This window comes from Numenius arquata, chromosome W (assembly GCF_964106895.1).
Source record: "Numenius arquata chromosome W, bNumArq3.hap1.1, whole genome shotgun sequence".
NCBI lineage: Eukaryota > Metazoa > Chordata > Aves > Charadriiformes > Scolopacidae > Numenius > Numenius arquata.
This window is the reverse complement of record NC_133615.1, coordinates 3,347,986-3,375,255: the sequence shown is the minus strand read 5'-3', so window position 1 is coordinate 3,375,255 and position 27,270 is coordinate 3,347,986. Positions and strand designations below refer to the sequence as shown.

Sequence of the window (27,270 nt, the reverse complement as noted above, 5' to 3'; positions counted from 1 at the left end):
TTGTTGTGGCCAGCCACGTTTCTGGAATTAGCATAACCTCAGGTTGTCCACAGGCAACGATGACCAAGAGTTGGGTCAACCAAATTTAACCAAGGGATGATGTTTATTTTCAATGTCTCTTTTAAAGTGAAGAGTGCATGACTTGGTCCCACTGTAGTGTTTGGGAAAAAATTTTCATATGTGGATGAACAAGATGTTCAGTGTGTAGGATACAGTCAACTGGTAATTAATCCTTTGAAGGTTCCTTTCTCCCAACCGCTTTTTCAGTTGGTGCCCATCTTTCCTACGTCAAATGAAGATTTCTCAGGATGCCTGCAAGACTTGCCTCTTCCCCAAGGCTTCCCAAAGTGGCCACCTGCCCATGTCTACCAAGGAGCATCGATGAAATTTCGTTTCTCTTCACACCAATTTAACAAATCCCTAAACTTTGTGCCACTCAGTTTTTCTCAGCCATTGGAAAATTCAGGTCACAGTGTGATGAGGAGGGAAGAAGCTGCTTTCTGCGGTTGTAACGTGTGATGGGAATAATCACAACCTCTCAAATTTCATCTATATACAACTTGAAGACCAGTTGACGTCCTTTTTTGAAGTCAATATGATTTTAGGCTACAGCAACCACAATATATTTGAGCTTGCTTGAGCCTTGCTGGGTTTGAAGATGGAGAACATGCAGCTGGAGAAAGGCAGAAACCAGTACTGATGCATTTTGCTTTTAGTCCCTTGTGTTAAGTAAATACTTTCATGTTTCACATGTGCTAAGGTCCATGCTGGACCACCAGGTAGCATCACCTTAGGGTCTGCTGGGCAGCTGTCTCCATGCCCCATCCAACCCAGGTGGCAGGGGTGGAGGTGAGGCCTGGTCTGTGCCCCCAAATTAGCGACCTGGACTTGGCTGTTGTCTGCTTTGCTGCTGAGTCCTTTTGGCCAAGGTGGCTCTGCCCTTGTCTTAGTCCATGGCAGTGTCCTCAGGTCCTCACGTAGCCCCACAAGGATACCTGAGACATGAGAAGCCCTCCTTAAGTGTCATCTCAACACCAGACCTGAAGCTCCCCTTTATATTTCCCAGATTTTCAGAGTATTGAAAGAGGTGAATATTCTGCACTCTGAGATCTAGTGTTTTTTAAAATCATTTTAGGTCACTTCAAAGGTCTTTCCCAAGCCTCTAAGCAAACCTTTTGGAGCAATTACCCTGACAATATCCACCTTTCTCCCCAAGCACCTTGTGGGATGTTTGGGTAGATAGGACTGGTTGGGTGAGTTTTTCTGGTTTTCAGATGACTCATCTTGCCCTGAGGGCTGCCAGCTGAACAAGGAACCTGTGGGTTGCTTGACAGTGGAACAGAAGTGTTAGGAAAATAAAGGAGAATAATTGGGCACAGCACCTTAAAAGGTGAAAATAGTTATTTGTGAAATGTGTCTCCTGGTGAACTCCAAGTGTTTTCTGGTATGTGAGTAGCTGGACTCCCAACAGTGGGCTAAGCAGAGGGAAAAACTGACCGAGAAGTTGATTTGGCCTTGGGAGGGGAATTAAGGGAATAGAATGGAATAGAATTATAGAGTGGTTTGGATTGGAAGGGACCTTAAAGGTCATCTAGTTCCAACCCCCTGCCAAGGGCAGGGACACGTCCCACCAGACCAGGTTGCTCAAAGCCCCGTCCAACCTGGCCTTGAACCCCTCCAGGGATGGGGCATAGAATAGAATAGAGTAGAATAGAATAGAGTAGAATAGAATAGAGTAGAATAGAATAGAATAGAATAGAATAGAACTGTTTCAGTTGGAAGGGGCCTACAACGATCATCTAGTCCAACTGCCTGACCAATTCAGGGCTGATGAAAAGTTGAAGTGCATTGTTAAGGGCATTGTCCAAGTGCCCTTAAGCAGTTTTAGAGAATGTGGCATTCCTGAATATGCATAATTATCCTCGTGAAGACAGAGGAGGTAAGTATTTTTCCCCATGCATATAGACTAGAGCACTAGAGCCAAATCTTACCTTTCTTGAAGCCTCTCACAGTGTCATCCCTTTGCAATGTGTAAATAGAACATGTTGAAGGGCTCCAAGAAAGCCCCAAAACCAGGGTGTTGGGCGTGGCCATGGTTTTGTAGGTGCTTGCATGTGTAGTCTGGGAGCTGGAGCTCTCCTGGATCACCGAATCAGTGGTTTTTGTGGGTGCGGAACAGCGTTGCCTTTGACTAAAGTGAGCTGTTTGTTGTTTCCAGGAAGAGTGGGATCACAGCAGCAGTGGGAGCGCAGGATCCCGGCCGGGATCAGGCTCCAGGCGTGGGTCTGGATCCAGGTCTGGCAGCCGCGGGAGAAGCAGCCAGTTCAGGCAATCAACCAAGGTATATCTGGTAGCGACGTGCTGAAGTCATGTCCTTTGCTTGCTGTTTATGGGAGGCATCTTCTTAATGACGTGCTTTGTGTGTGTGTCTACATGTAGGGTGTGAGTGCATGTCAATTATGAAGGACACCTCAGAGTTCTAATTAATTCACGCATAATGTGTGACTTGGCTGCTGAGGGCTGTAGCTGTTCCTCTGCCTCAAGACATCTGTTGAGGTGTGTCGAGTGCCTTAATATTGGGAAAGAAGCCCCTAGTCAGCTGGTTTAGTTCAAAGGAAATTAGGGTTTTTTCTTTATTTGAAGTCTTGGAGTATTTTAATTTTGAGAAATTAAGAGGTGTGTGTAATTATTTTTTGGCGAGTCTTCATTAGAAGTTGATATGTGAGTGGATACCACAGAGATGGTGTTAAATGGTGATCTTGAGTTCAGCTGCTTTCTGTGGGAGCCATCAGCTGGGCTAAATGGAGAGTTTCCTTCCTCCCTGCAAAGACTTTAAGAATTGGTGGCCAAGAAGGCCAAGAGCATCCTGGCCTGTATCAGGAATAGCACAGTGAGCAGGACTCAGAAGGTGACCATCCCCCTGTACTGGGCATGGTGAAGCCCCACCTTGAGTGCTGTGTCCAGTTCTGGGCCTCTCACCACAAGAAGGACATTGAGGTGCTGGAGCGTGTCCAGAGAAGGGCAACGGAGCTGGTGAGGGGTCTGGAGCACAAGTCTTGTGAGGAGCGGCTGAGGGAGCTGGAGGTGTTCAGCCTGGAGAAAAGGAGGCTGAGGGGAGACCTTCTCGCTCTCTACAACTCCCTGAAAGGAGGGTGTAGCCATGGGGGGTCGGTCTCTTCTCCCAAGGAACAGGTGATAGGACAAGAGGAAACGGCCTCAAGTTGCACCAGGGGAGGTTTAGGATGGATATCAGGAAAAATTTCTTCACCGAGAGGGTTGTCAAGCCTTGGACCAGGCTTCCCAGGGCAGTAGTGGAGTCACCATCCCTGGAGGTATTTAAAAGCTGGGCAGACGTGGTGCTGAGGGACATGGGTTAGTGGTGGTTTTTGTCATTGTTGGGTTGATGGTTGGACTCGATGATCTGAAAGGTCCCTTCCAACCCAGACAATTCTATGATTCCATGAATTTGCTTTTGATTTAGGTTTAGGTCCATTCCTTGAACTCAGAGCAGGGACCTCTTCTGCATGTTTTAGTCAGTCTCTGTCCTCGTCTCTCCTCTTGGAGTTGCTCTACTTCTGCACACATGAGCATTGGTTGTGCCAGAAGTGGAGGATGGGCTCTGGGAGATTTGGGACAAGTGGTCAAAGTCCTGATCCATTCATCCATCTAATCCATTCTGGAGAGCTTGGGGAAATATCTGTCCTCCTGAACCATGCTATGGTGGGAGAGGACCTGCAGAACCATGTCATTGCTGGGAAGTGACGGTCCTTTCTGGAGGAGCGAGATTCAACATATCTTTGTCTTTGAGCAAGGATAATAATGTCTTCCTCAAAATATCTATATTTTTCTTATGAAAACTTGACCTTTTCAACAAGAAAACTTTTATTCAGAGCCTTTTCAGACAGTTCAATATCTGTCTATCCTTTCTGTTTTCTATGGATGCCCCATCCCTGGAAGTGTTTAAGGCCAGGCTAGATGGGGCTTTGAGCAACCTGGACTAGTGGAGGTGTCCCTGCCCATGGCAGGGGGGTTGGAACTCGAGGATCTTTAAGGTCCCTTCCAACTCTAATCATTCTATGATTCTATGATACTAAAGCTCAGCCAGGAGTTGTAGGCAGCTGAGAGAGTGTGGCCAGCAGGTAGAAGGAGGTCATCCTCCCCCTCTTCTCTGCCCTGGTGAGGCCCCATCTGGAGCACTGGGTCCAGTTCTGGGCTCCCCAGTTCAAGAAGGACAGGGAACTACTGGAGAGGGTACAGCAAAGGGCTACAAAGATGATTAGGGGATGAGAACATCTCTCTGATGAGGAGAGGCTGAGGGACTTGTGTCTTTTGAGTCTGGAGAAGAGAAGACTGAGGGGGGATCTGATCAATGATCTTACAAGACCAGGCTGGATGGGGCTTTGAGCAACCGGGTCTGGTGGGAGGTATCCCTGCCCATGTCACGGGGGTTGGAACTCGATGATCTTTAAGGTCCCTTCCAACCCAAACCAGTCTATGATTCTATCATTCTATGAATGCTTATCAGTACTGAAGGGGTGGGTGTCAAGAGGATGGGACCAGTCTTTTTTCTTTGGTGTCCAGTGACAGGACAAGAGGTAACAGGCACAAACTGGAACATAAGAAGTTCCATCTCAACATGAGGAGGAACTTCTTTCCTGTGAGGGTGTCAGAGCCCTGGAAGAGGCTGCCCAGAGAGGTGGTAGAGTCTTCTTCTCTGGAGACATTCAAAACCCTCCTGGACACGTTCCTGTGCAGCCTGCTCTGGGTGGACCTGCTTTTTGCAGGGGTTAGACTAGTTGGTCTCCAGAGGTCCCTTCCAACCCCTACCATTCTGTGATTCTTTGAGAAAGAAGAGAGGTGGGGGAGTCTTCTCAAAGCGCAGTCAGAGGTTGTAGGCGGCTGAGAAGCAGGAAAGTTGGGGGAACCTTCTCGAACGTAGGACTGAAAAATTCTTAAGAAGTAAGATATGACACGGGATGATTCCTGAATTTATACCACGGACTCAGCCGACTACGTGGCATCATTCTACGTTTATGCCAAGCACAGCGATGAGCTGATGCTGTCGCAATCACGTGACGAAGAGCACAATTTTGTATTTGTCGTGGTTTGCTGGAGGCTGGTAATGAAGAGCGGCGAGAGGAACCGGTGGAACGCTGAGCTGGGCTTTGAAAAAGCTGCTGCGGGCATGCAAATGCTGACTTTGGGGAATTTGCTGAAGCTGCATCCATGGATAAACAGCTAGAGTCCACACAGGCGGTGGCGTGGTCCATCCCTGCGTTTGTGCAGGCAGCTACAGGAGTTGGACCACGGTGGATGGAGGTGGTGTGTGCTCACAGGGACAGAGGTTATGGACCTGCGTTTAGACATTTCTGGGTGTAGGATCGGCTTTACCGGATCTCTTACCATTCTGGTTATTTATCTCGTTCTCGTCAGTGTGTCTCTCAATCAGCTTTCCTGGTGACTTAATTAATTTTCAGCAGTACTAACCCCTTCGCGGTCGAAAATTATTATCTAAAGCTGAGGGTTGGGTCATTGGGAGCTTCAGGTTAAAACTCCTTATGGTTATAATTGCAGTCCTGGGGGAACTGACAGCAAATCACTTCTTTTCTTAAATACATGCAATTTGGGGTTTTTCTTTTTGTCCCTGGACTTGAGAATTGGCTTTTTTAAAGTCATATTATTAAGTCTTGGTAGCGTGCTGTGAGCACTTTAGTAAGAGCCCTGCAGCGCAGGTTCGCTTGGGCAGGAAGCACGTTCCCTGCCTTGTGAGTCGAGACAGAAACCAGTTCTAAAGATGGGTCCAGTCCTCTTCAATATATTCATCAATGACCTGGATGAAGGGATGGAACATACCCTCAGCAAGTTCGCTGACGATACAAAACTGGGAGGGGTGGTTGACACGATGGAGGGCTGTGCCGCCATCCAGCGAGACCTGGACAGGCTGGAGAGTTGGGCAGAGAGGAACCTGATGAACTTCAACAAAGGCAAGTGTAGGGTGCTGCACCTGGGGAGGAATAACCCCCTGCACCAGGACAGGTTGGGGGGTGACCTGCTGGAGAGCAGCTCTGAGGAGAAAGACCTAGGAGTGCTGGTGGACAATAGGATGACCACGAGCCAGCAATGTGCCCTTGTGGCCAAGAAGGCCAATGGCATCCTGGGGTGCATCAGGAAGAGTGTGACCAGCAGGTGGAGGGAGGTCATTCTCCCCCTCTGCTCTGCCCAGGGGAGGCCCTATCTGGAGCACTGTGTCCAGTTCTGGGCTCCCCAGTTCAAGAAGGACAGGGAACTGCTGGACAGGGTACAACAGAGGGCTACAAAGCTGAGTAGGGGCCTGGAGCATCTCTCTTACAAGGAGAGGCTGAGGGATTTGTGTCTTTTGAGTCTGGAGAAGAGAAGACTGAGGGGGGATCTGATCAATGCTTATAAATGCTTCAAGGGTGGGTGTCAGGAGGATGGGGCCAGTCTTTTTTCAGTGGTGCCCAGGGACAGGACAAGAGGAAATGGGCACAAACTTAAATATAAGAAGTTCCACCTAAACATGAGGAGGAACTTCTTCACTTTGAGGGTGGCAGAGCCCTGGAGGAGGCTGCCCAGAGAGGGTGTGGAGTCTCCTTCTCTGGAGACATTCCAACCCCACCTGGACACGTTCCTGTGCAACCTGCTCTGGGTGACCCTGCTTTGGCAGGGGGGTTGGACTAGATGATCTCCAGAGGTCCCTTCCAACCCCATGTGATTCTATGATTCTGTGATTGTCATCAAAAACCGAAATGAATTCTCAGAACCACGTTAGGGACTCTTGACTTAATGATAAGGCTGTGTTATCATTTGGTCCCGGCGCCATCTTTCCAAAGTCTGGCCAATGCTTGGAGCGTCTCCGAGAGGTCCTGGGGACATCATTTAGGAGGACCAGGAGTTGCATCCTGGTTTGGGTGGGAGAATCCAACCGCTGCGTAGAAGCTTGCACCCCTCTGACCTCCTGCACCATGGCTGTGGTTTCCCCTAATGGCTGGGATTAGTTCTGGGGTTGATCCGCCTTGTGCTCACCCCCAGAGCACCAAGGAGATGTGGGGTGGCTGGGTGGGACAACTTGTGCTGCCTACGCTTACTCTGCAGATTAGGAGGTGTCGGTGCCACATCCAAACGGATTTCAAAGAAATTCTTTCCTGTGAGGGTGGTGAGACACTGGTCCAGGTTGCCAGAGAAGTTGTGGATGCCCCGTCCCTGGAAGCATTCAAGGCCATGCTAGATGGGGCTTTGAGCAACCTGGTTTAGTGGGAGGTGTCCCTGCCCACGGCAGGGGGGTTGGAACTCGATGATCTTTAAGGTCCCTTCCAACTCCAACCGTTCTATGATTCAAGCCGAGCATCAGACAGTAAACCCTAGACCCTTGATTTCAGGGCTTAAGAAGGGGCTTTTCAGAAACCCTGGTCCAAGCTACATGTGGGCAACCATTTTAAGATACAACCTGTTGCATTAGGATCCCACTTTATCTTAAATTTTTGTTATTTACTATCTGTGCTGCTGATCTGTCTCATCTGCATTGCGACTGGTTATGTGTTCCCGTTCCTCCTCCCTGAACCCAAATACTTTACTCTTCGGGACCCCTATTGTAGCCGGCTCCTTGACAGGTACTTAAAATATTCCATCGAAATATCCCAAGAGAAATGGATCTGTCTGCAAGAAGAGGTGTCTCTCCTTTGGGTGATAGCTATAAAGACCCCCACGTGTGTATTTTCATTTTACTGCAGGAGGATGCTTCTAAGTATTCAGAAAACTAATTTCTCTCTTTGGTGGGAGAAAATTTCGCTTACATTTGCCTAAAATTAAAAGCTCCGCTTCCGTACCCGAGCGTGGGAATTTTATATATTTCTGGTAGTTTCTTTCTGCTGCAGAAACACGTTGACCTGCAGATCCCCCGGAGGTGCAAAACGGTATTCCATGGAGCCCTTGGAGGAGACAGAAAAGGGAGCGACGTGGTGTTTTGGGAGTATCTGGTGTCTGAATTGGTTGTTGTGCTGGGAATAGGCTGTGAAGTCCAACCGTGCACCGAGGATGCGTGTCCTGCTCATTGGGAAACCACTGATCACTTCACTGGCCGACCAGGGTCTGGCCCTTCATTAAGAAATAAGCACATTTTTATGAGTTTTTAGTGTCTCAGTGGTTATTATTAATAATATTTGAAAATGGCAGAAATTATAGGATGGGGAATATATGGGAGGCACCATCTCCAGCACTTGTTTTACCAGAGTGGGACCATTTGGGCTGAAATACTTAAATAATCTGAATATATATAAGAAATGTTGGGGGAAAAAGTCTAAGTCAAGTCTTTCTTAAATGGTCCCAGCAAAATCCAACCTCGTTTACTTCTCCACCTCTGAAGGGTGGAGAGGGCAGTCCTCTTTCTGTGGGGAGGACATGTGTAGGCTGATGACAGTAAAGGGGCCATGAAGGAGATGTGTGAAGTCTTTTGCTTGAGATACTTTTGCTTCGGGTCACTTCCAAAAGCAACTGCGCAGCAAAATTCAAGGTGCTTTGCAGTTTACAGGAGGTTTCTCCTAATTCCCACCAGATTATGCTGTGATGCTTTTCCTTCTGGAGGGAAGGAACCGTCAGCTTAGTGTTGGTGGGACACATATGAGAATAACCGTGTGAACTCGTTTGCTGGTGTGCACGGCAGAGGTGGCACAGTGCAGCATTCTGAGGTCCCTCAGCTGTTGTTAGAGCAAGGAGAAGTCATGCCACCATGACTCCTTGAAGAAGCAGGACGGCTTTCCTCATCCTTCTTGGTGACAACAGGCTTTGGTAGCTGCTGGTGAAGAGTATCTCCATCCATGGATGTGGTCCTGAGCACCTGGTTGTAGGTGGCCCTGCTTGAGCAGGAGGGTTGAACCAGATGAGCTTCAGAGGTCCCTTCCCACCTCAAGTGGTCTGTGACTCTGAAGTTGGGTGTCTTCATGGCCTGGATGTCAACCTGCCCACTGGAGCTTGGTGGGTCTTGGAGGTTGTGGCCGGTGGGGTAGGAGAACAGGGCTAGAGTCAGAGCTGAGCCTATGTATTGTCTGCTCCATGTTGTCCACAGCTTTGTGTCCCCAAGGCCGAAACTGTGTCACTCCTTGCCTTCACGGTGTGCTTTTGCAGCGGGCGAGGGGACTCTGCGTTGCAGTGAGCATGGATTCACAGGGGAGCGGAGAAGCCCATGCACAGAGCTGGTTCACCTCCAAGGCTGGTGACGGGAGAGGCTGTGCTGGCCTGTGCCGTGGTCCAGAAAGCCCTGCGTGCCTTCTGGCAAGTAACCGCCTTTCCCTCCCTCCTAGAATGGCAACAAGGAGAGCTCCCTTGACATGCTGGGCACGGACATCTGGGCTGCCAACACCTTTGAGTCCTTCAGGTAAGCTGGTTTTAAAATGCTCTACGAGAGAGATGGCCTCTCTTAGCCTTTGCCCGCATGTCTGTCCTGCCGGTACCCAAGTACCAGTGAGTCTCCTGCCGAAACTCATGTCAATGCTCCTCCTCCTTTTAGCCCATGGACACTAAGCACAATCAATCTGCTTAAAGTATCCCACGTGCTTAGGAGAGGCCATGGATGGATTTGCAATCCAAAAATCTGAAACCAGTACTTGTAATCATCCGAAAACTGCACAGGCAAGACCAGAGAAGCTGTGGCTGCCCCATCCCTGGAGGTGTTCGAGGCCAGGTTGGATGAGGCTTTGAGCAACCTGGTCTAGTGGTGTCCCTGCCCATGGCAGGGGGTTGGAACTGGATGGTCTTTAAGACCCCTTCCAACTTAAACCATTCTATGAAGACTTGATGCAGCTCTGAGCTACTGCTCCAGGATTGTACTCTTCCATTAATTGCCGGTGCAGTCATGCATTGACTTCGCTGCTGCTGGGAAGAGCTCTTCAGCTGCTGCTTCAACATGGGGACGGTGGTGAAATACGCTCTCTGTCCAGTTTTATGCATATTTGTCTCTGTTTCTGGAGCACTGCAAGTGTCTGCAGGGGTTGAGTTCCCACCTGGGACTTGCTCCATGCCGTTGGAGCGGGCAGGTTGTGTAGGACCAGAGAGAACATCTCTATTGCATGGACCAGACCACTGCATGTCGTGAAGCAGAGTGCAAGTATAGCTAGCAAGGTGTGTGCTGCATCATGCTGCATCATACATTGAAGTTATGGGTTTAGAGCAACCAACGAGTGCTCAGCATCTCCAAAAAAACCCAGAGGAATTAAAAGAAACGTGATGCAACAGCATGAAGGTTGGAGGCCCCCAACCGCATGCTCTGCAGCAGGGACTGGTTCTTCCAGAAGTACCAGCTTCTCTTGACTGCAGGCTCCGATGTGCCCTCTGCTCTTCAGCCTGTTGGTGTTTAATTAGCAGTGGACTTTCTTTCTTTGTCTTTCCGTGTTTTTCTCTCCTAGTGGTGCGACGTGGGACTTGCAGCCTGAAAAACTAGATTTCACCCAATTTCACAGGAAACTGCGAAACACCTCAAAACACCCGCTGCCTCACATAGACAGAGAAGGGTGAGTGTCGTGCGTGTGGTACCAAGCTCTCCAGCAAGGTCTCTAACTTCTTCTTTGCAGAGGGAATGCTAGTTTGGTGGCATGACTCAAGTGGAGGATGTGGGGAAGAGAATTTAAGAAGAAATTCTTTACTTAGAAAGAAATTCTTTGCTGTGAGGGTGGTGAGACCCTGGCCCGGGTTGCCCAGAGAAGCTGTGGCTGCCCCATCCCTGGAGGGGTTCAAGGCCAGGTTGGATGGGGCTTTGATCGACCTGGTCTGGTGGGAGGTGTCCCTGCCCATGGCAGGGGGTTAGCACTGGATGATCTTCAAGGTCCCTTCCAACCCAAACCATTCTATGATTCTAAGAGGAGCTGGACCATGTACGAGGTTTGGGGGACACTGTGATCAGTTTCCCTGGCTCCTCTGTCATCCAGTTCTGGGCTGGAGAAGAGCTGCTCACTGTATTTTGCATTGCTTGGTAGAATTCAGTCTTTAAACCATGCTGGATCCAAGCCTCCTGGATCCAAGTCTTCTACATTTAAACATCTCAACACTGGAGGAAAGATCCTGGCTTAGTGATGATCCCAGTTAGAGTTCCCACAAGTGACAGGGCTTCTTTTCCCCAGCAAGACTTCAGGGGAGGAGGGAGCATCAGCTGGATGAGTGTAGATCCAAGTGTTCATCTCCTCTCTGCTAGCAGTAAAATATCTTCATTAAACAACTCCAGACTGTATTACCTGTCCTGTTATCCCAAATTATGACAAGGTTTCAACTCATCCCTGACAAAACTCACTGCAAAATCTCTGCTAAAGAAAAAAAATAGAGTAATAACTCCATAACCACATTTTATCCCATCCAATTTTAGTCATTTTTTTTCCTCGTCATTAATCATTTCCTGCCCGTAGAGGAAGGAAGAAATATTTAGAACGGGCCTAAAAGATGGGGTTGAGAAGATTGCAGGTGACTTCTCGTTGCCACGTTGTATGTAGGGACGGAAATCGTCTCTCAGAGACGTTTTTCTGTTGGTAAGTTGGTTTTGCCGAAGTAAAGGCTCCCTGGTTGATGGCACTTGCCAGATGATCCTACCAGAGATGACATCTACATATGAGGAGAATGCAGCAGGGTCTGCTTTGTCTCCAGTTCCTGGTGCAACTGTTAACACCCAGGGTGCAAACAGGTAGAGAAGACAGTATAAAAATGAGACACTTAATTATTTTTAAATATTACAGCTGTAAAAATGAAATAAGAATTAGTGTCTATGCAGAAAAGTTAGATTCCATCACCACAAGCAGTGCATCTCCCAAAATGCAGGTCCTATAAATAATCCGCAGTAGAATAGAGGAAGCACAGACAAAAATTGCTTTTCTTTTTTAATTTGTTAATTTTTAAAGTTGTGTCTGTTGTGCGTTCATCAGCTCTCCAAGCCGAACCTTGCTGAGCGTGATTCAGCTGGCTGAACCTCCAAGAACCTCGACCTAGCCATGCTCACTAGGCGTTTTCCCTCTTACTTGAGTGTGCGATGAAATATCTACTAGGAAAAAAAAAAAAAGGGAAAGATGCTGTTCAAAACATGTTTTCTACGCTTTAAGTGCCAAAGAGACCTTTTTGTTCCTGATTACTTGCCCAAGGTTGGCCACTTGGCCAAGGTTGCATCCAGTTGATTGACCTCAAGTGTCTTTTTGCTTGGTTGAAGAGTTTTCCTCCGGAAAGATGTCTGATTTTATGCAGATACTGAGTTTGGTGCTATGCTGAATAATCAAAGTGGAGTGTTGAAGGAAAACCAGGGAACCCTACCTTGTTTCTGACCTGAATTTGTCTACCTTTAATTTCCAGCGTTAGCCCTTGCTGTTCTTTTGCTCTTCCAGTTCAAACAGCCTTTTGTAGGTGGTATTTTCTCTTCCTTCCAGGTATCTCCCAAGCCCACGTATCGCTTTAGTTTTTCCCGTACTGTAAGAAATTTCTCAGCCACCTCTTTGAAACTTGACTGCCTGAGATGCCTGTGGTTCAGGCTCAGCTGTGCTGCCTGTAGAGGAAAGCTGCCTTCATCACCCTAATCATAGAATGGTTCGGGCTGGAAGGGACATTGAAGACCATCCAGTTCCAACCCCCTGCCATGGGCAGGGACACCTCCCACCAGAGGTGGGTAAAATCCTGGAGCAGTAGCTCAGAGCTGCATCAAGTCTTCATAGAATGGTTTAAGTTGGAAGGGGTCTTAAAGACCATCCAGTTCCAACCCCCCTGCCATGGGTAGGGGACACCTCCCACCAGACCAGGTTGCTCAAAGTCCTGTCCAACCCGGCCTTGAACACCTCCAGGGATGGGGCAGCCACAGCTTCTCTGGGCAACCTGGGCCAGGGTCTCACCACCCTCACAGCAAAGAAGTTCTTCCCCAGATCTCATCTCAATCTCCGCTCTTGCAGTTTGAAATCATTCCCCCTTGTCCTGTGGCTTCCCTCCCTGATCAAGAGTCCCTCCCCAACTTCCCTGGAGCCCCTTTAGGGACTGGAAGGAGCTCTAAGGTCTCCCCGGAGCCTTCTCTTCTCCAGGCTGAACCCCCCCAACTCTCTCAGCCTGTCCTCACAGCAGAGGGGCTCCAGCCCTCTGAAAACCAACTTCATTTCAAGTCTGGTGCTTTACAACATTTTATTTTTCTGCAGTTTTTACCCCATTTGCTGTAATTCCACCACTATCTGTTGTTCTCTGACTTCTAGCCACTGATTACCTGGACCTGCTGCTATCAAAGTTTCTGTCTAATATATGTTATTTAACAATATCTTGTCACTAATTGACAAAAAAAAAAAATAATTACCAGTCTTGCGTAATAAAAACAGATGACTTCAGTTGTTTATAAATGCAGAAGGATAATATTTATTGACCCATTTTTTCTTCTTCTGTATCATTACAAACTCTCTGCATCCAGGTAGTAATTATCTTTGGATTTTTTTATCTTTTTTTTCCTTTCTTGGTACAAGAAAGTCCTTCAGCTGCCAGCTTTATGTTCTCGGGTCTGTCAGTGCTTGGCTTCTCGCTCCATTTTTTTGGTGATTTAAATGGTATGTTTTGTCTTTATATCGGTTGCTGGTTGCTGTCGGAGATGTACGTTCCTGCTTGTTCGCCGACACCTTTCTCCGCAGGGGAACGGGAGTTCCTGCGGAGACCAACAAATGAGCAGCACTTCCAAAGGAAACATTTTTCATTACATTTTTGTATCCTCATCTTTTTTCTTTTTTTTTTTTTGTCCAGGTGGGCTGTTCCTTTCGGTTTCGCTTGGGCTGGGAATTGAATCCCCCAATGCCACTGCTCAGAACTGACTGTTTTCTCTCTGCTGCTATTACCACAAGCGTTTGAACGCGGTGGTGGATGGTTCAGGTGGAAAGGACTGGGAAAAGCATTTAATTTTGTATTAACGGCTTTGTTGCCCGCGTGGGAGTGGTTTGGAGGCGCAGCTCACTCACTTCGGAGAGCCTCTTTGTTTTCATGAGGGTCCTCTGCAGTAAGAACTAGTCTTCCCCATGTGCCATAATAGAAAATTAACTTTAGTTGCAGCGATATTTCACTCGGTTTTGTTTTTGTTTTCTTCCTCCCACAGGCTCGGAAAAGGGAAATACGAGGATGGTGACGGCATCAACTTGAACGACATAGAGAAGGTCCTTCCAGTGTGGCAGGTAGGTGATGAGGACATCTTCTACCCATGGTATGGTGGAGACCAGGAGCTCCTTGCCTTACCTTTCCTTAGGAAACCCTCCCCAGAAGCGGGAAAGCCTGGCCTGGATATTCCTGTGGGGTTTGTGATGGAGAATTGTCTGTGGTTACTGCAGAGAGTTCGTTGGGACGTGAAACGTTGAGGATAGTATATGTTTACATGCACACATATATATATGTACATGGACACAGGGCTCATGTATTTTAGGAAAGATGCTCAGAGGTCTGGAGCACCTATTCTATGAGAACAGACTGAGAGAGTTGTGGGTATTCAGCCTGGAAAACACTCCCGGGAGACCTTATAGCAGCCTTCCAGTCCCTAAAGGGGCTACAACAGAGATGAGGAGGGACTCTTGATCAGGGGGGGAGCCATAGGACGAGGGGGAAGGGTTTTAAACTGAAAGAGGGGAGATTTCGATTAGAGATTAGAATGAAATTCTTTGCTGTGAGGGTGGTGAGACCCTGGCCCAGGTTGCCCAGAGAAGCTGTGGCTGCCCCATCCCTGGAGGGGTTCAAGGCCAGGTTGGAGGGGGCTTTGAGCAACCTGGTGTGGTGGGAGGTGTCCCTGCTCACGGCAGGGGTTGGGGCTGGATGGTATTTTAAGGTCCCTTCCAACCCAAACCATTCTGTGATTCTATGAAAGGAGGTTCTGAAAAGCACCAAGCCTCCTCACCGCTCCAAAATAAATTCCTTCTAGGAAGCCAGCAGTGATGGTTTTCTGACTCACATGTTTCCCCTATGGGGTGCGTGCATGTTTATATGCAGTGGTCATCTATATATATGTTTTCTCCAGCCTGTTTCTCCTCCAGATCTATCTCTACATCTGAGTTTTGGTAGTTCTGGTTAAAGGACTTTTGATGCTTGGATGTTGGGGAACGGCAGGTTGAAAAACCTCAGTTAAACCTCAGTATTTAACCCTCAGTTTAAAAAAAAAACAAACCACCATTGAATAGGTCAATTTATAGGTCAGCATTGTATAATTTTTCACTTTCCAGAGCCCTAGTCCTCAAAGGAGCTGAGTGTCCTGGGCTGGGCAGGTTTCTGAGGATGCTCAACGTGTTTTTGCTGAAGTCTCCTCTTTGCCTCTAGAAGGAAGGACGGAGACATCTCACGTGCTGTGGTAGTGTTTCCCTTTTCATTGCTTGAATAAAGAACTCCCCGGGCTTCTTGCTCATGCATCATGTGAAGAAAAGCCTTGCTCATCCTGCAAACCATGTGATGATCTTATTATTTCTTTCGGGTGAGCTAACTGGCACCAAGTATGTGAACCAGTGGAAAGAACGGAGAATTGCTGCTGACTTTGGCAGGGAGGAACGCTGCCTGCAGCTGCTTTCTGCTCAGTTTTTTCCACGCCTTGTATGTCTGGACTTTAGGTCACAGTGAGAAAACATCAGGTTCAACTGATACAGACCCCTGTAATTCTGCAAAATAAGGTTCTTTTCCCTGGGGAATAATTGGAAGTGGGGAATCAAACCATCTGTGGTGGGAGGAGCTGATGTTCTTCTCTAGCGTTAAACTTCTTTTAGAATTGACAGCTATTAAATAAGCCAAGTCCCTCCTGCTCTGGTTGTCATCTCATCCTGTCGTAACACCAGGTTGAGTCCATTGACTCCAGTGGATTAATATCGATATATACCTTAATATCTAACTTAATTCTTCGTGGGGCAACTCTTAAGTTGGAACACCTAGTGGAAGTGCTGGATTTGGGGTTTTGTTTGTGCCTCTGGGCAGACTTATGCAATACTATGTTATTTTGGAGACTCACCTTCGCATGTACAGTGATATGTGCCTGTGGGAACCGGGAGCCCGGGTAGTTCTGGGTGAGGATTTATCGTGTTCGGCGTTGACAAGTGAAATACTTGCAGACAGCTGGTTTAATCCCAACGTATCATTGTTAACTGGATTTGCTTGTGATCGTGCGCTGCCGACGGTGATTTTGCTGGTCTTTATCCCTTGTTTTAAATGGCTTTATGGAGCACAGTGCATGGGGGAATAAGGGAAAATATCTGGAAGAAAAAATCTTTCACCTTCCACGGGGCTTCCCCACACTGCAGTTATGTTTGTGTCATAATCCTGAAGAAGAGGCTTTTCAGGTTGGAAATACATTAACTCTTGTTCTGTCTGTGTTTAAGACCTCACGGGTTGCTTACGGCAGCCGAGGGGCTGCTCTGAGCATCCTCTGGTGTGACTGGGGCCAGTCTGAGCACCTTCCAGTGCGACTGGGGCTGCCCTGAGAGTCCTCCAGTGCGACTGGGGCCGCTCTGAACGTCCTCTAGTGCGACTGGACTGGGCTGAGCATCTTCCAGTGTGACTGGTGCTGATCTGAGCATCCTCCAGCACACCGGGGACCGGTCCAAGCATCCTTCAGCACAACTGAAGATGGTCCGAGCATCCTTCAGCACGCCTGGGGCTGCTCCGAGCATCCTCCAGCACGACTCAAATCCATATGTTTTGCTGCTGAACGTGCTTCAGCAGCTGTAACGGGGTTAAGAGCACCAAGTTTGAGAGAGGTAGTGAGTCTTAATCGGAGGCTGCTTTGGAAATTTGGGTTCCTTTGATGGTAAAGTAGGATGGACATAGGACATGAAGCTAGAACTATTTTCCAGTGTACATCCAGGTCTGTATGTGTATCTTTGCAGAGAGATACAGTGACTCCCCCTAATGGGTTAAGCAGAATATTCTGGATATCTGGACAGTGATATATTATATATTTGATTTTTGCTGCTGGGATCTATCTATTTTGTATTTTAACGAAATATTGCAAGGGAAGCCTATGACTATTTGACAATTAAAAGGTGAAAAAATGCACAAAAACCAAAACAACCTCCCCCAAAAACCCTCTTTCATCATAGCTGGCTGAGGGAAAAATGCATTTCGCCAGCCTTGTTTTGAAATCGGAGAATTCCTGCATCCTGCTCCTCGGAGATGCTCCACAGCACGGCTCTGCCATCTTGTGGACACGAACAGGCAGGAAAATCCGGCTCCGCTTTGGCGTTGGGAGCAATTCCCTCGCTACAACTGGTATTTTGAAGCCTCCTCCTGCGCCATCTTTTCAAAACTCGTCTGGGGTGCTGGTTTTTACTGGTGAATAGGCTTTGTTTTGAAAGCTTCACGGCAAGGAGCTCATGAGGTCATTGCTTTGGCTCCACTCGCGAGCCGTAACCTCTTCATCTTTCCTCACTCACAGGAGTCTGTAGTTGGATTTGGGCACTGATTCACCTCAGTGCTGCCAAAAAGTGACTTGGGAAGAAAATAATCTTTTGAAGATAAGTGTCCCTCATTCATAAGATCTGCTTTTTATTGCACGCTAGGGAGGATGGGTTGTCTGCTGCGGTAGAGAGGCGCAGCTCAGATGCAGAGCCAATCTTCATCATCCTCTCCGTTTGCACCTCAGCTGGTTTGTTGGAGGGAGACCGTGTAACCGTTTTGGTGTCACAAAGACGTCACGGGGAGGGCTGAGTCAGTGCATTCTGCTTTTCCTCCCTTTGGCAAACTCTCAAAAAGGCTTTCAGGCTTGGATGTGTCACGGCCGAATACCCCAGTCCTAGATACGGTCTTCAGACCACGAGCCCTGGACAAACTCTACAACTACCAGAGAAAACAACCCAATGGGTCACGTCCTGCCAAGATGCCCTCCATCCTCCCTAGGAAGCTCATGAAGGATGCAGGAGACATGAACAGAGAGTTTTTGGGACGCATCCCAAGTGGTTTCTGGGCTGGCATCTTGCAGCTGTTGGCTTTCAGTTTGCTGGACTTGTGCCCTCAGGATGGGCCTGGCCTCCTCTGAACAGCGTGGCCATGCCTTCACTGGCAAGCGGCTCCTTGTCTTGTGTTTTAGGAGGTAGAAATTATGTGGCACTTTTGAAAGGCATGCTGGGCTTTACTGGTGCTATGGGATGAACTTGGAAGACAGCACTGATATAATTTGGTTTGGCGTCTTAATCACCTTGTAGCTCATCTCCTGTTTCCTTACTGATTTTTGACCCTTTTTGTCATATGCTGGGATTTACAATAAACTGCTTGTTTCTCTTCTGGCTACGGTCGTCATCCAGCTTCCTTGTTGGATGAGAAACAAGGGAGCAGCTCTTTAGGAGAAAGACAGACTCTTTTAAGTTGTTCATGTTTCTCTCGGCACCACCATATTCCTGACCTTGTCCAAACAGGCTTAGAAGCACTGGGATTCCTGACTTTAGGCACCCAACAGGCCCAAATTCTCCTTGGGACCCCTCCTCATTGACAAGGGTTTTCAAGTCAGACATTACAATTCAGTGTAGAGTTCATGTGAGTAAAGGTGGAACAAGTGCGTGGGCTGGTCACTTGGGATTCCTGCTGTAGGAGAAGCATGGACATAGAATCATAGAATTGTCTGGGTTGGAAAGGACCTTTCAGATCATCTAGTCCAACCATCAACCTAACACTGACAAAAAACATCACTAAAACATGTTTTGTTGCATCTCAGTGTAAAAGTCTAGAGAAGGTTGGATGATTCCCATCTGAAGATACCCATGTCCTTTCCCTGTCAGCTCTGCAAGGAGCCCAGAGGGACCAGCTAACACCAGGGCTTGTTCCAACATGGTAGGTTCCTTAAGAGAGATGAAGCCAACCCAGGTGTCCAGGGAGAGAAGGGTATATGGTGGCCGAGCATCCCCTCTGCTGTCACTCTCCTTGCAAGGGGAGGAGGTCGGTGTCTAGCACTGGTGTGAGGGCTTGCTCCTGGACCCTACAGATCGCTGACCCTTCTAGGGTGGCGGTGGCAGGGGGACACATCTCTCTGGAGCTCAAGGACAGCTCTTTGGTGGGGTGGTGTTATTTGCTGTCACCATACAGAGTCCTCATCCTCTCCACATCCTGCTCTTTCTGCACTACAGGGTTGGGCAGTTCTCGTTTTAGCCACCTCATTACCCAGCCCAGATGCCTCCCTTTTCAGAGCCTTGGTGACAACAATGTGGCACTCTCTCAGTAGGCTCTTCTGCACCAGTGGAGCTGGGGTGGGCTCATCCCTGTCTGGCATCCCCTCCCACTGGAAGTGACCAGGTGGTGTGCCCCATGTGCCGTATGTCCCTCCTGCCATTCTCAAGGTCTAACCCTGACGTCCCTTGGGTGTCCACCAGACACTTATGAGCAAGTCGTGGTGGCTTCCTAGGAGTCCTAAACAAGGGGAATTTCTTCTCCCCGCCCCCAGATCCTGCTGGACTCCATCCAGAGCATGTAGGCATGGCATTGCTTTCAGAGAAGGTTTCTCATCTAACAAGCCAACTTCCCTCATCCCAAGGGTCTTTCCAACACTGTAACCGCTAAAACCACTGTGGAAAGTCCCTGTCAAAGAGCCAAGATTTACTTGAGTATAGGTCACAACATATTGGGAGTTAGATCTCCATTGCTGAGTAAAAAGCTTTTGTTTTGCCATGACTTCCAGTAAGATATGGTCTTTCTGTGGTCTGGTTTTTTTTTGTGGCATTTAACCCAACTGACAATGACCATTTCCTTGGACCAATGGAAGGGTCATGACAATGACCATCTGAGAGGGCAAACTGCCATGGTCACCTGTAACCCCTTCAGCATCACTCCCATGTTAGACTTAAGGTCACCGTTGACCAAGGAAGGCAGATGAGACCGTTGCCATCTCCAAAGCACTGGAGAGGAGAGGTCTGGACCAAGGCTAGCTTATCTTCCACGCAGGTCACCAGCTCACAGGTTCTTGCAAGGCCCAAGCCTGAGTTTTGGCAGTAAGCACAGTCGCTGTGAGCCCTGAACCAGTTGATGAACCCCATGGTTTTTATCAGACGTGCAGAAAAGAGATCTTCCAGTGGGTTTTTCAGATTATGATATTCTTCATACCATATAATAGGCTTATTCACTCCACAAAGGAAACACCAGGGAAATGGCCAAGAGCTTTGACATTTCTGCCATCATCATTATCAGCCAGTTCAAACAGACTTAGCAATGGTGGCTTATAATTCATGGGAGTGTCTTCCCAACCTGGTGGGAATGGAGATGCCTTTTTTTTTGTTGTGGTTCCTGGAGCTGGTACTGGTCAGCTGGGCAGGTTTGGGACCCATTGTTTGGAGAATGGTGGTCCAGTGGAGGGTCATGAAGACACTCCAAGGGCTGGAGCACCTCTACTGTGAGGACAGGCTGAGAGAGTTGGGGGTGTTCAGTCCGGAGAAGAGAAGGCTCCAGGGAGACCTTAGAGCCCCTTCCAGTCCCTCAAGGGGCTCCAGGAGAGATAAGGAAGGACTCTTGATCAGGGAGGGGAGCCATAGGACAAGGGGTAAAGGTTTTAAACTGCAAGAGGGGAGATTGAGATGAGATCTGGGGAAGAACTTCTTTGCTGTGAGGGTGGTGAGACCCTGGCCCAGGTTGCCCAGAGAAGCTGTGGCTGCCCCATCCCTGGAGGTGTTCAAGGCCAGGTTGGATGGGGCTTTGATCAACCTGGTCTGGTGGGAGATGTCCCTGCCCATGGCAGGGGGGTTGGAACTGGATGGTCTTTAAGGTCCCTTCCAACCCAAATCATTCTATGATGCTATAGAAAGCTCTTGCCAGGATGGGAGGTGTTGGGGGGCTCTCACACCCCGATTGGGTCATCTGGATTCAGAGATACGGGTTTGTGGTGTGCAGGGAGGGTGAGTGGAAAGGGAAAGGGTGGCTTACGTTGTAGCTCTGAAGGCTGGCTTGGTGGCTGAGGGGACAGGGCTGGTGGCAGAGGGGAGCCCTGCAGCACTAGAGGGCACTGCGACCTCACTGCACAGCCCCGAAACAGGGATCTGCGCAGAGGAAACACGAAGAGGAAGCTTTTTCTAAAGGCTCTTTCCAAGCAGAAACCTCACCCCGAAGCAGCTGCGTCTCACACTGTCCTTCACCGGGTCATGCCGCTCTCTGTCCCAGTGCGCCCACCTTGGGCTTGGAGTGCACCACCAGCATGGGGGACCCCGGGGCTTGCAGAGAGGGAAGGTGTTTCTCTGCACCTGAGACTGAATTTGGTTGGAACTGAGCCTCAAAGCCCTGATGGAAGCCCTGAGCAGAGCGGGATCCAAACTGAAGGTATCTGTGAACCCCTCTGTGGTTGCTTTATCCAAGCAGCACAATCCTGAGGGCATCTGGTGCTTGGACATGCCCCACAGCCCAGGTCTCCCTCATTTGCATCATGACACCTCCCCATCTCCTCTTGGAAATTCCACTTTTGTAAATGTAGTAATCCTCAACCCTGCTCCTATGGGATGCTCCGGCTGGGCTCGCTCCCAAGCAATGCTCCACACATGAAGGAGCCGTGCCAGATGTGCTGTGGGGTCCTCCCTTTCTCCTGAAGATGCTGCTGCCCCATCAAATGTGGGATATTCTTCTGAACACCCACATTCCCATTTGTCCATCTGTCCCTGTCTCCCATCAACCCACGTTGAAAGACATGTCAGCTTCCGCAGGAGGGAGATGAGGACCGTGGTGGTGTCCACTGCTGGACTGTCTCTGTTCCTTAGATCCCAGTTTGCCAGGCACTGGTTTGTATTAAAAAAAAAAATAAAAATACAAATAATGGGATTTTGGCTGCTTTGCAGCTTTTCCTTGGGTGAAGCTAGTGGAGATGTAGACACGAAGCAGCAGGACTAGGCTGGGCTTACCAATAGTAGGTGGTGGGTTTTGGATTCATGGCCAGGAACCATGAGGAGATGAGGAAAGAGGATGGGAGAACTGGATGGGCAAGTCTGCTCCTGGGAGGGTGGTGAAAAAAAATCCTTTATTTTGCTTTTAAGGATTTCACAAGTAGTTTTAGCCCTGAGAACTGATGTTTTCTGGGAAATTAAATGATTTGGATATGAGGATTTGTACTGGGATATAAATAACAACTCGATAGGTGTTTGGGGCTCAAAAATGTCACCACATTGAGCCCTGGCTTAAACGCACCAGAGAACAAGACGGGCATTTCTCAGCCTTATAGTTGGCTTCCCTTTCAAAAAGGTTTGTTGTTGTGCAGCTCTATAATATCCAAAGCAAATCCAAAAGGTTTTGGTTTGTTTTTTTTCCCAGTCCTTTCTATAGACTGTGACACACCCTCCACCCCCAAATCCTGCCTGAATTTTAACTTCCGAATAGAGTTACATCTTTTTCCTCCTTGTTTTCCCAGAGAATTCATTAGAAATCCAAGAGGGCTTTTGCTGCATACCCTTGAATTAGCTGAATATATTCCTGAAGCCGGTTGTGGAGTAACGATTAAGTTTAAAAAAAAAAAAAAAAAAGTTATTAAAAGTAGCAGAGGAAAAAAAAAAAATCCAGATTTCTAAAGAGCCCAAGTAACAACTTAGTGTCTCTTTGGTCAAGCAGCTATTTCTGCTGCCTTGGATATTTCCGCATCTTACCCGTTCCCTGTGAAAGATCTGAATTTTTAATAACATGAAGGGAAGGAAGGAATATCTCTCTAAAATAAAAAAAAAATAAAAAAAAAAGTAGGTGTACGGCAGGACCGGAGAAGAGACGTGCGTTCGTCCCCGTTGGTGGAGGGACCTACAAAGCCTAGAAACACATCGCGCTCTAAAAATCCCGCTAACGGGAGATGTCCTTGTCCCTTGTCTGACAAAATATGAAGTTAATGTTTCCTGTCGCATTTAAAAATGTCTTCTTAACCAGAAGATGCTCCCCCCACCCCCGCCTCTTTCTGCTGCTTTTCCTCTGATGTTATGGAAATAGCAACCGATACAATAAATGAGACCAGAAGTTCTTAAAATACGAATTTCCTGCCCGGAGGCAGCAGGTAAGTGAATCCCATCCAGTTTGGGGAGATATATATATATATGTGTGTATATATAAATATATAGTTATGGGTGTAAATATAGGTATTTAGTGGCAGAAGTGTTTATTGCAATCCAAGGTGGTTCGGTCAAAGATTGTCCTTTTAAGTGGGAAATTTACTGCTGCACACGACGCCTGGATGTCTCTTCCGTGGGGAAAATAGAGACTGGTTATGAAGGGAATTAGATGATGTCCTCGCCTGCGGTAGCAGACCAAGCTCTGTAACCCAGAGGTCCTTTCTAGTCCCACCTTTGGATTGTCCCTCACTTGATGGTTTTTTAAAATACCTTTTGGGGGTTGGTTTTGGTTTTTTTAAGATACTTCATGAACTTTTCTGCCGGCTCTAAAAATGGCAAGCGCTCGGCTGTTGCATGGTCAGTGAAAGAAAGCTCTTGTGCCATCCCAGTGTTGCCAGCAGATCCAGAGAGGTGATTCTGCCACTTTACTCTGCTCTGGTGAGACCTCACCTGGAGTACTGTGTGCAGGTCTGGAGCCCTCAATATAGAAAGGACATGGACCTGATGGAGCGGGTCCAGAGGAGGGCCACCAAAATGATCAGGGGGCTGGAGCACCTCTCCTATGAGGACAGACTGAGGGAGCTGGGGTTGTTCAGCTTGGAGAAAAGGAGGCTCCGGGGAGACCTCATAGCGGCCTTCCAGTACCTGAGGGGGGCCTACAGGAAGGCTGGGGAGGGTCTGTTTACAAAGGCCTGCAGTGACAGGACGAGGGGCAATGGTTTTAAGCTGGAGAAGGGGAGATTTAGATTGGATATTAGGAAAAAGTTCTTTACCATGAGGGTGGTGGAACACTGGAACAGGTTGCCCAGGGAGGTGGTTGAGGCCCCTTCCCTTGAGAGATTCAAGGTGAAGCTCGACGAGGCCCTGGGCAACCTGGTGTAGTTGGGGGTGTCCCTGCTGACTGCGGGGAGGTCGGACTAGATGACCTTTGGAGGTCCCTTCCGGCCTGGACCAATCTATGAAGCTGTGAATCCCCAAAACACTTTTGCTGGTCGTTGGGTTTGAAGGATTTCGTTGGGGCTAATAGAAATAGCAAGAGGAACGTGGTGTCCATGCCTTTGACCACACGATGCTCCCCAGTGTCCACGTCACCAAGGGTTATTCTGCTCCACTCCTCACCTCACCTGCTGGTTCCACCATGGAGAAACTCATTGTTGGCTTCCTTTCATTTTAATTATCTTTTTTTCTTTTTTCTTTTTTTTTTTTTTTTAAATTCCTGTAATGTATGAGCAGAGAAACCACTGGAGAATGATAAAGCTTCATTTCTTCCTGCTTTTGTGACCCGCTTGATTATTTCATTTCTCATTGTATATTCTTTTGAGGCGCCTTGTCCGAACGGAAAGAAAATATGTTTGCTTATAGGAACCGTTTGTTTCCCCTTGGCTGGGCAAAATAAGACCCTTTGGCTGGGCAAAATTAGCAGGTATCACGTAAGATACTGATTGTTTCTGCTCACTGGTGCTGAAATAGTTGGGGGTGTTCAGCCTGGAGAAGAGAAGGCTCCGGGGAGACCTTAGAGCCCCTTCCAGTCCCTCAAGGGGCTCCAGGAAAGCTGGGGAAGGACTCTTGATCAGGGAGGGGAGCCATAGGATGAGGGGGAAGGGTTTTAAACTGAAAGAGGGGAGATTGAGATGAGATGTGGGGAAGAAGTTCTTTGCTGTGAGGGTGGTGAGACCCTGGCCCAGGTTGCCCAGAGAAGCTGTGGCTGCCCCATCCCTGGAGGTGTTCAAGGCCAGGTTGGAGGGGGCTTTGATCAACCTGGTCTGGTGGGAGGTGTCCCTGCCCATGGCAGGGGAGTGGAACTCAATGGTCTTTAAGGTCCTTTCCAACCCAAACCATTCTATGATTCTATGATTGGTCCTGGGGAGGGGCCACCAACACTCACTTCATCCCACACCTGTAAGGGACATTATTCGATAAAGCTGGTGGGCTGCGTACGCCATCATTTGGCCAGCATTGGCTCTTGGGACTCTGAATAAATACTCCACAAAGTTCCTCAAGTTTGGATTGCTGCATATTTACTAGATAAGAATAAAAAGGTTTGGGGTCACTAGTTGCGTGGAAGTGGTTTGAAGCAACAGTGGGAGATGTGAGATGCCCTGTTTCATGGTCATTCTGCAACGATAATCTGGACCGAAGCCAGTTTTTAAGAGTCTGATATGAAGAACAAATTTGCATTTGTTGTAATGTAAAAGAAAACACGGACCCAGGATGGTCTCCAGGTTTCTAGCCTGAGGGTACTGGCAGGTCCCACCGCTGCAGGTGGACTTCCTGGGCATGCCATGGTGGCCAGTGTGCTCCAGCTGGTGGGCCTGTGGTCAATGAAAGTTTGGTTTTCCAAAAGCAGGTGGGCTTTTTTAAAGCTTTCTTCTCATTTGGGTTGTTCCCATCCACCCCACTGCGTCTGTGGAGCTTGTTCAGCCCTGCAGCTGGGACCTCTGGTGCAGACAGCGCTGGGAGACACCAAGGATGGAGGAGCTTCAAGGGTGCCCGTGGTTGTACAACCAACTCAACCTCGGGCTAGATGGGCATGAGCCATGGTTGGACTTGTAGATGCAACTTGTAGATGCTAAAAAGTCATCTCCTTGCATGCAAATTTTGATCTGGAAAGTCAGTGATGGGTTTTGATATCTGGATTGTTGGGGTAAAGTTTCCACTTGTGCTTTATTTTGCTTTCGGTCCACAAATCAGCCCTGTAGACCTTAAAGCTTCAGGAGCTGCTGTGGTCCCCGTGCTCCCCATGGCATCGCTGCCCGGCGCCAACAGCGTCCCGGCAAAACAGGTCACCACCCCGATAAGCAGAAAGACGAGGAGTCGAACTCACGCTAAAACGGTATTTCAGCCGAAAAGAGCAAAGGGGGTAAAAAAGATATGCCCCCCCCGCCCCCGACCATTAGTGTGTGAGTGGCCACCTTCGTCGTGCGATCACAATATCGTTTTTCTATTTTAATTTAATTTAATTTTTATTTTATTTTATTTTAATGGTTGGCTTAACAATTCAAAGGCTACGCTGCGCTTTGGTTTTTCCAGTCTGCTGCATCGTGTGACCCCGGTGACTCCCAGTTAAGCCTCATTATATAATGGTGGGGTGGTTTTTTGGAAAACCTCCATTTAATCCTTTTGGAGCAGAATTTGCTGGTTTTGTTTTCTTTCATATAGTCGTCTCGCTTCCCCCCCCTCCTTGTTTCCCCCCCACCGCCGCCTACCCCTTCCCCGGCGGCCGCACGTTGGAGGCGTCAGTCTGGGAGCAGGGTCCTTTCTTCCTTTCTATTTAATTTTTATTTTTTTTTCAAATCTGTGGAGAAAGGAAAAAAAAAAAAAAAAAAGGTTTATTTTCGTTTGCTTGGGTTACAGCGCCTTTCCCCGCCGTCGGGGGGAAGGACTACGTGATGTGCAGCAGGTATTTTGTGAATGGAGCGCAACCCTGTGACTCCCCGTCGCTCGGCCGAAGGGGGAGGCAGGGGAAGGAGAGAGACAAAAAAAAATAAAAAATAAAAATAAAAACCACCACCCAGTGACTCCATCTGACTCGTTTTGGCTGGAAAACTTTTTCAGCGCCGTGGTTCTTAAGCCAGAAGGAAGCTTTCTTCTGGCCCAAGAACAATAAAGGGGTCAGCAGCCTGATCCTCCCTCCTACACCCTCTTCCTTCCATTGTGAGGGGTCTGTGCAAATATCCCAGGCTGCTTCTGCTGGGGCCTGAGGGACCTGAGCTGCACATGTGACGTTAAAGAGAGACTCTGCGAACTCCAGTAATCCATAGCTGCGAAAAGAAAAGAGGAAAAGAAAAAAAAAGGAAAGAAAAAATAAAATGAAATCTCTGGGGTGCTCTATTTCTGATGTAGCATTGTGCTTGGAGAAGGTACCCATGGGTGTTCTCGTGGTGGGGGAAAATCCAATTTGCTGTCTCATCCACGATGCCACGGCAACATCTTCCCCAGCATAGAATCATAGAATGGTTTGGGTTGCAAAGGACCTTAAAGACCATCCAGTTCCGATCCCCTGCCCTGGGCAGGGACACCTCCCACCAGACCAGGTTGCTCCAAGCCCCCTCCAACCTGGCCTTGAACCCCTCCAGGGATGGGGCAGCCTTCTCTGGGCAACCTGGGCCAGTGTCTCACCACCCTCACAGCAAAGAAGTTCTTCCCCAGATCTCATCTCAATCTCCCCTCTTTCAGTGTCAAACCCTTCCCCCTCGTCCTATGGCTCCCCTCCCTGATCAAGAGTCCCTCCCCAGCTTTCCTGGAGCCCCTTGAGGGACTGGAAGGGGCTCTA

General features: G+C 48.4%; 1 protein-coding gene across 4 annotated transcripts in view; it reads left to right on the top strand.

Annotated features, from left to right (window-relative positions):
• Positions 1–27,270, top strand: part of LOC141476625 (CBP80/20-dependent translation initiation factor-like) — a 135,575-nt gene that overhangs the window by 15,179 nt on the left and 93,126 nt on the right. For 3 of the 4 annotated variants that reach the window (XM_074165402.1, XM_074165401.1, XM_074165400.1), the window contains 3 exons: positions 9,315–9,388; positions 10,416–10,520; positions 14,090–14,165. In XM_074165402.1, the coding sequence (XP_074021503.1) occupies positions 9,315–9,388; positions 10,416–10,520; positions 14,090–14,165 (255 nt within the window). Of the gene's footprint in view, positions 1–2,218; positions 2,342–9,314; positions 9,389–10,415; positions 10,521–14,089; positions 14,166–27,270 lie in introns of all 4 variants that reach the window. The other variant, XM_074165403.1, reaches the window with a different exon arrangement.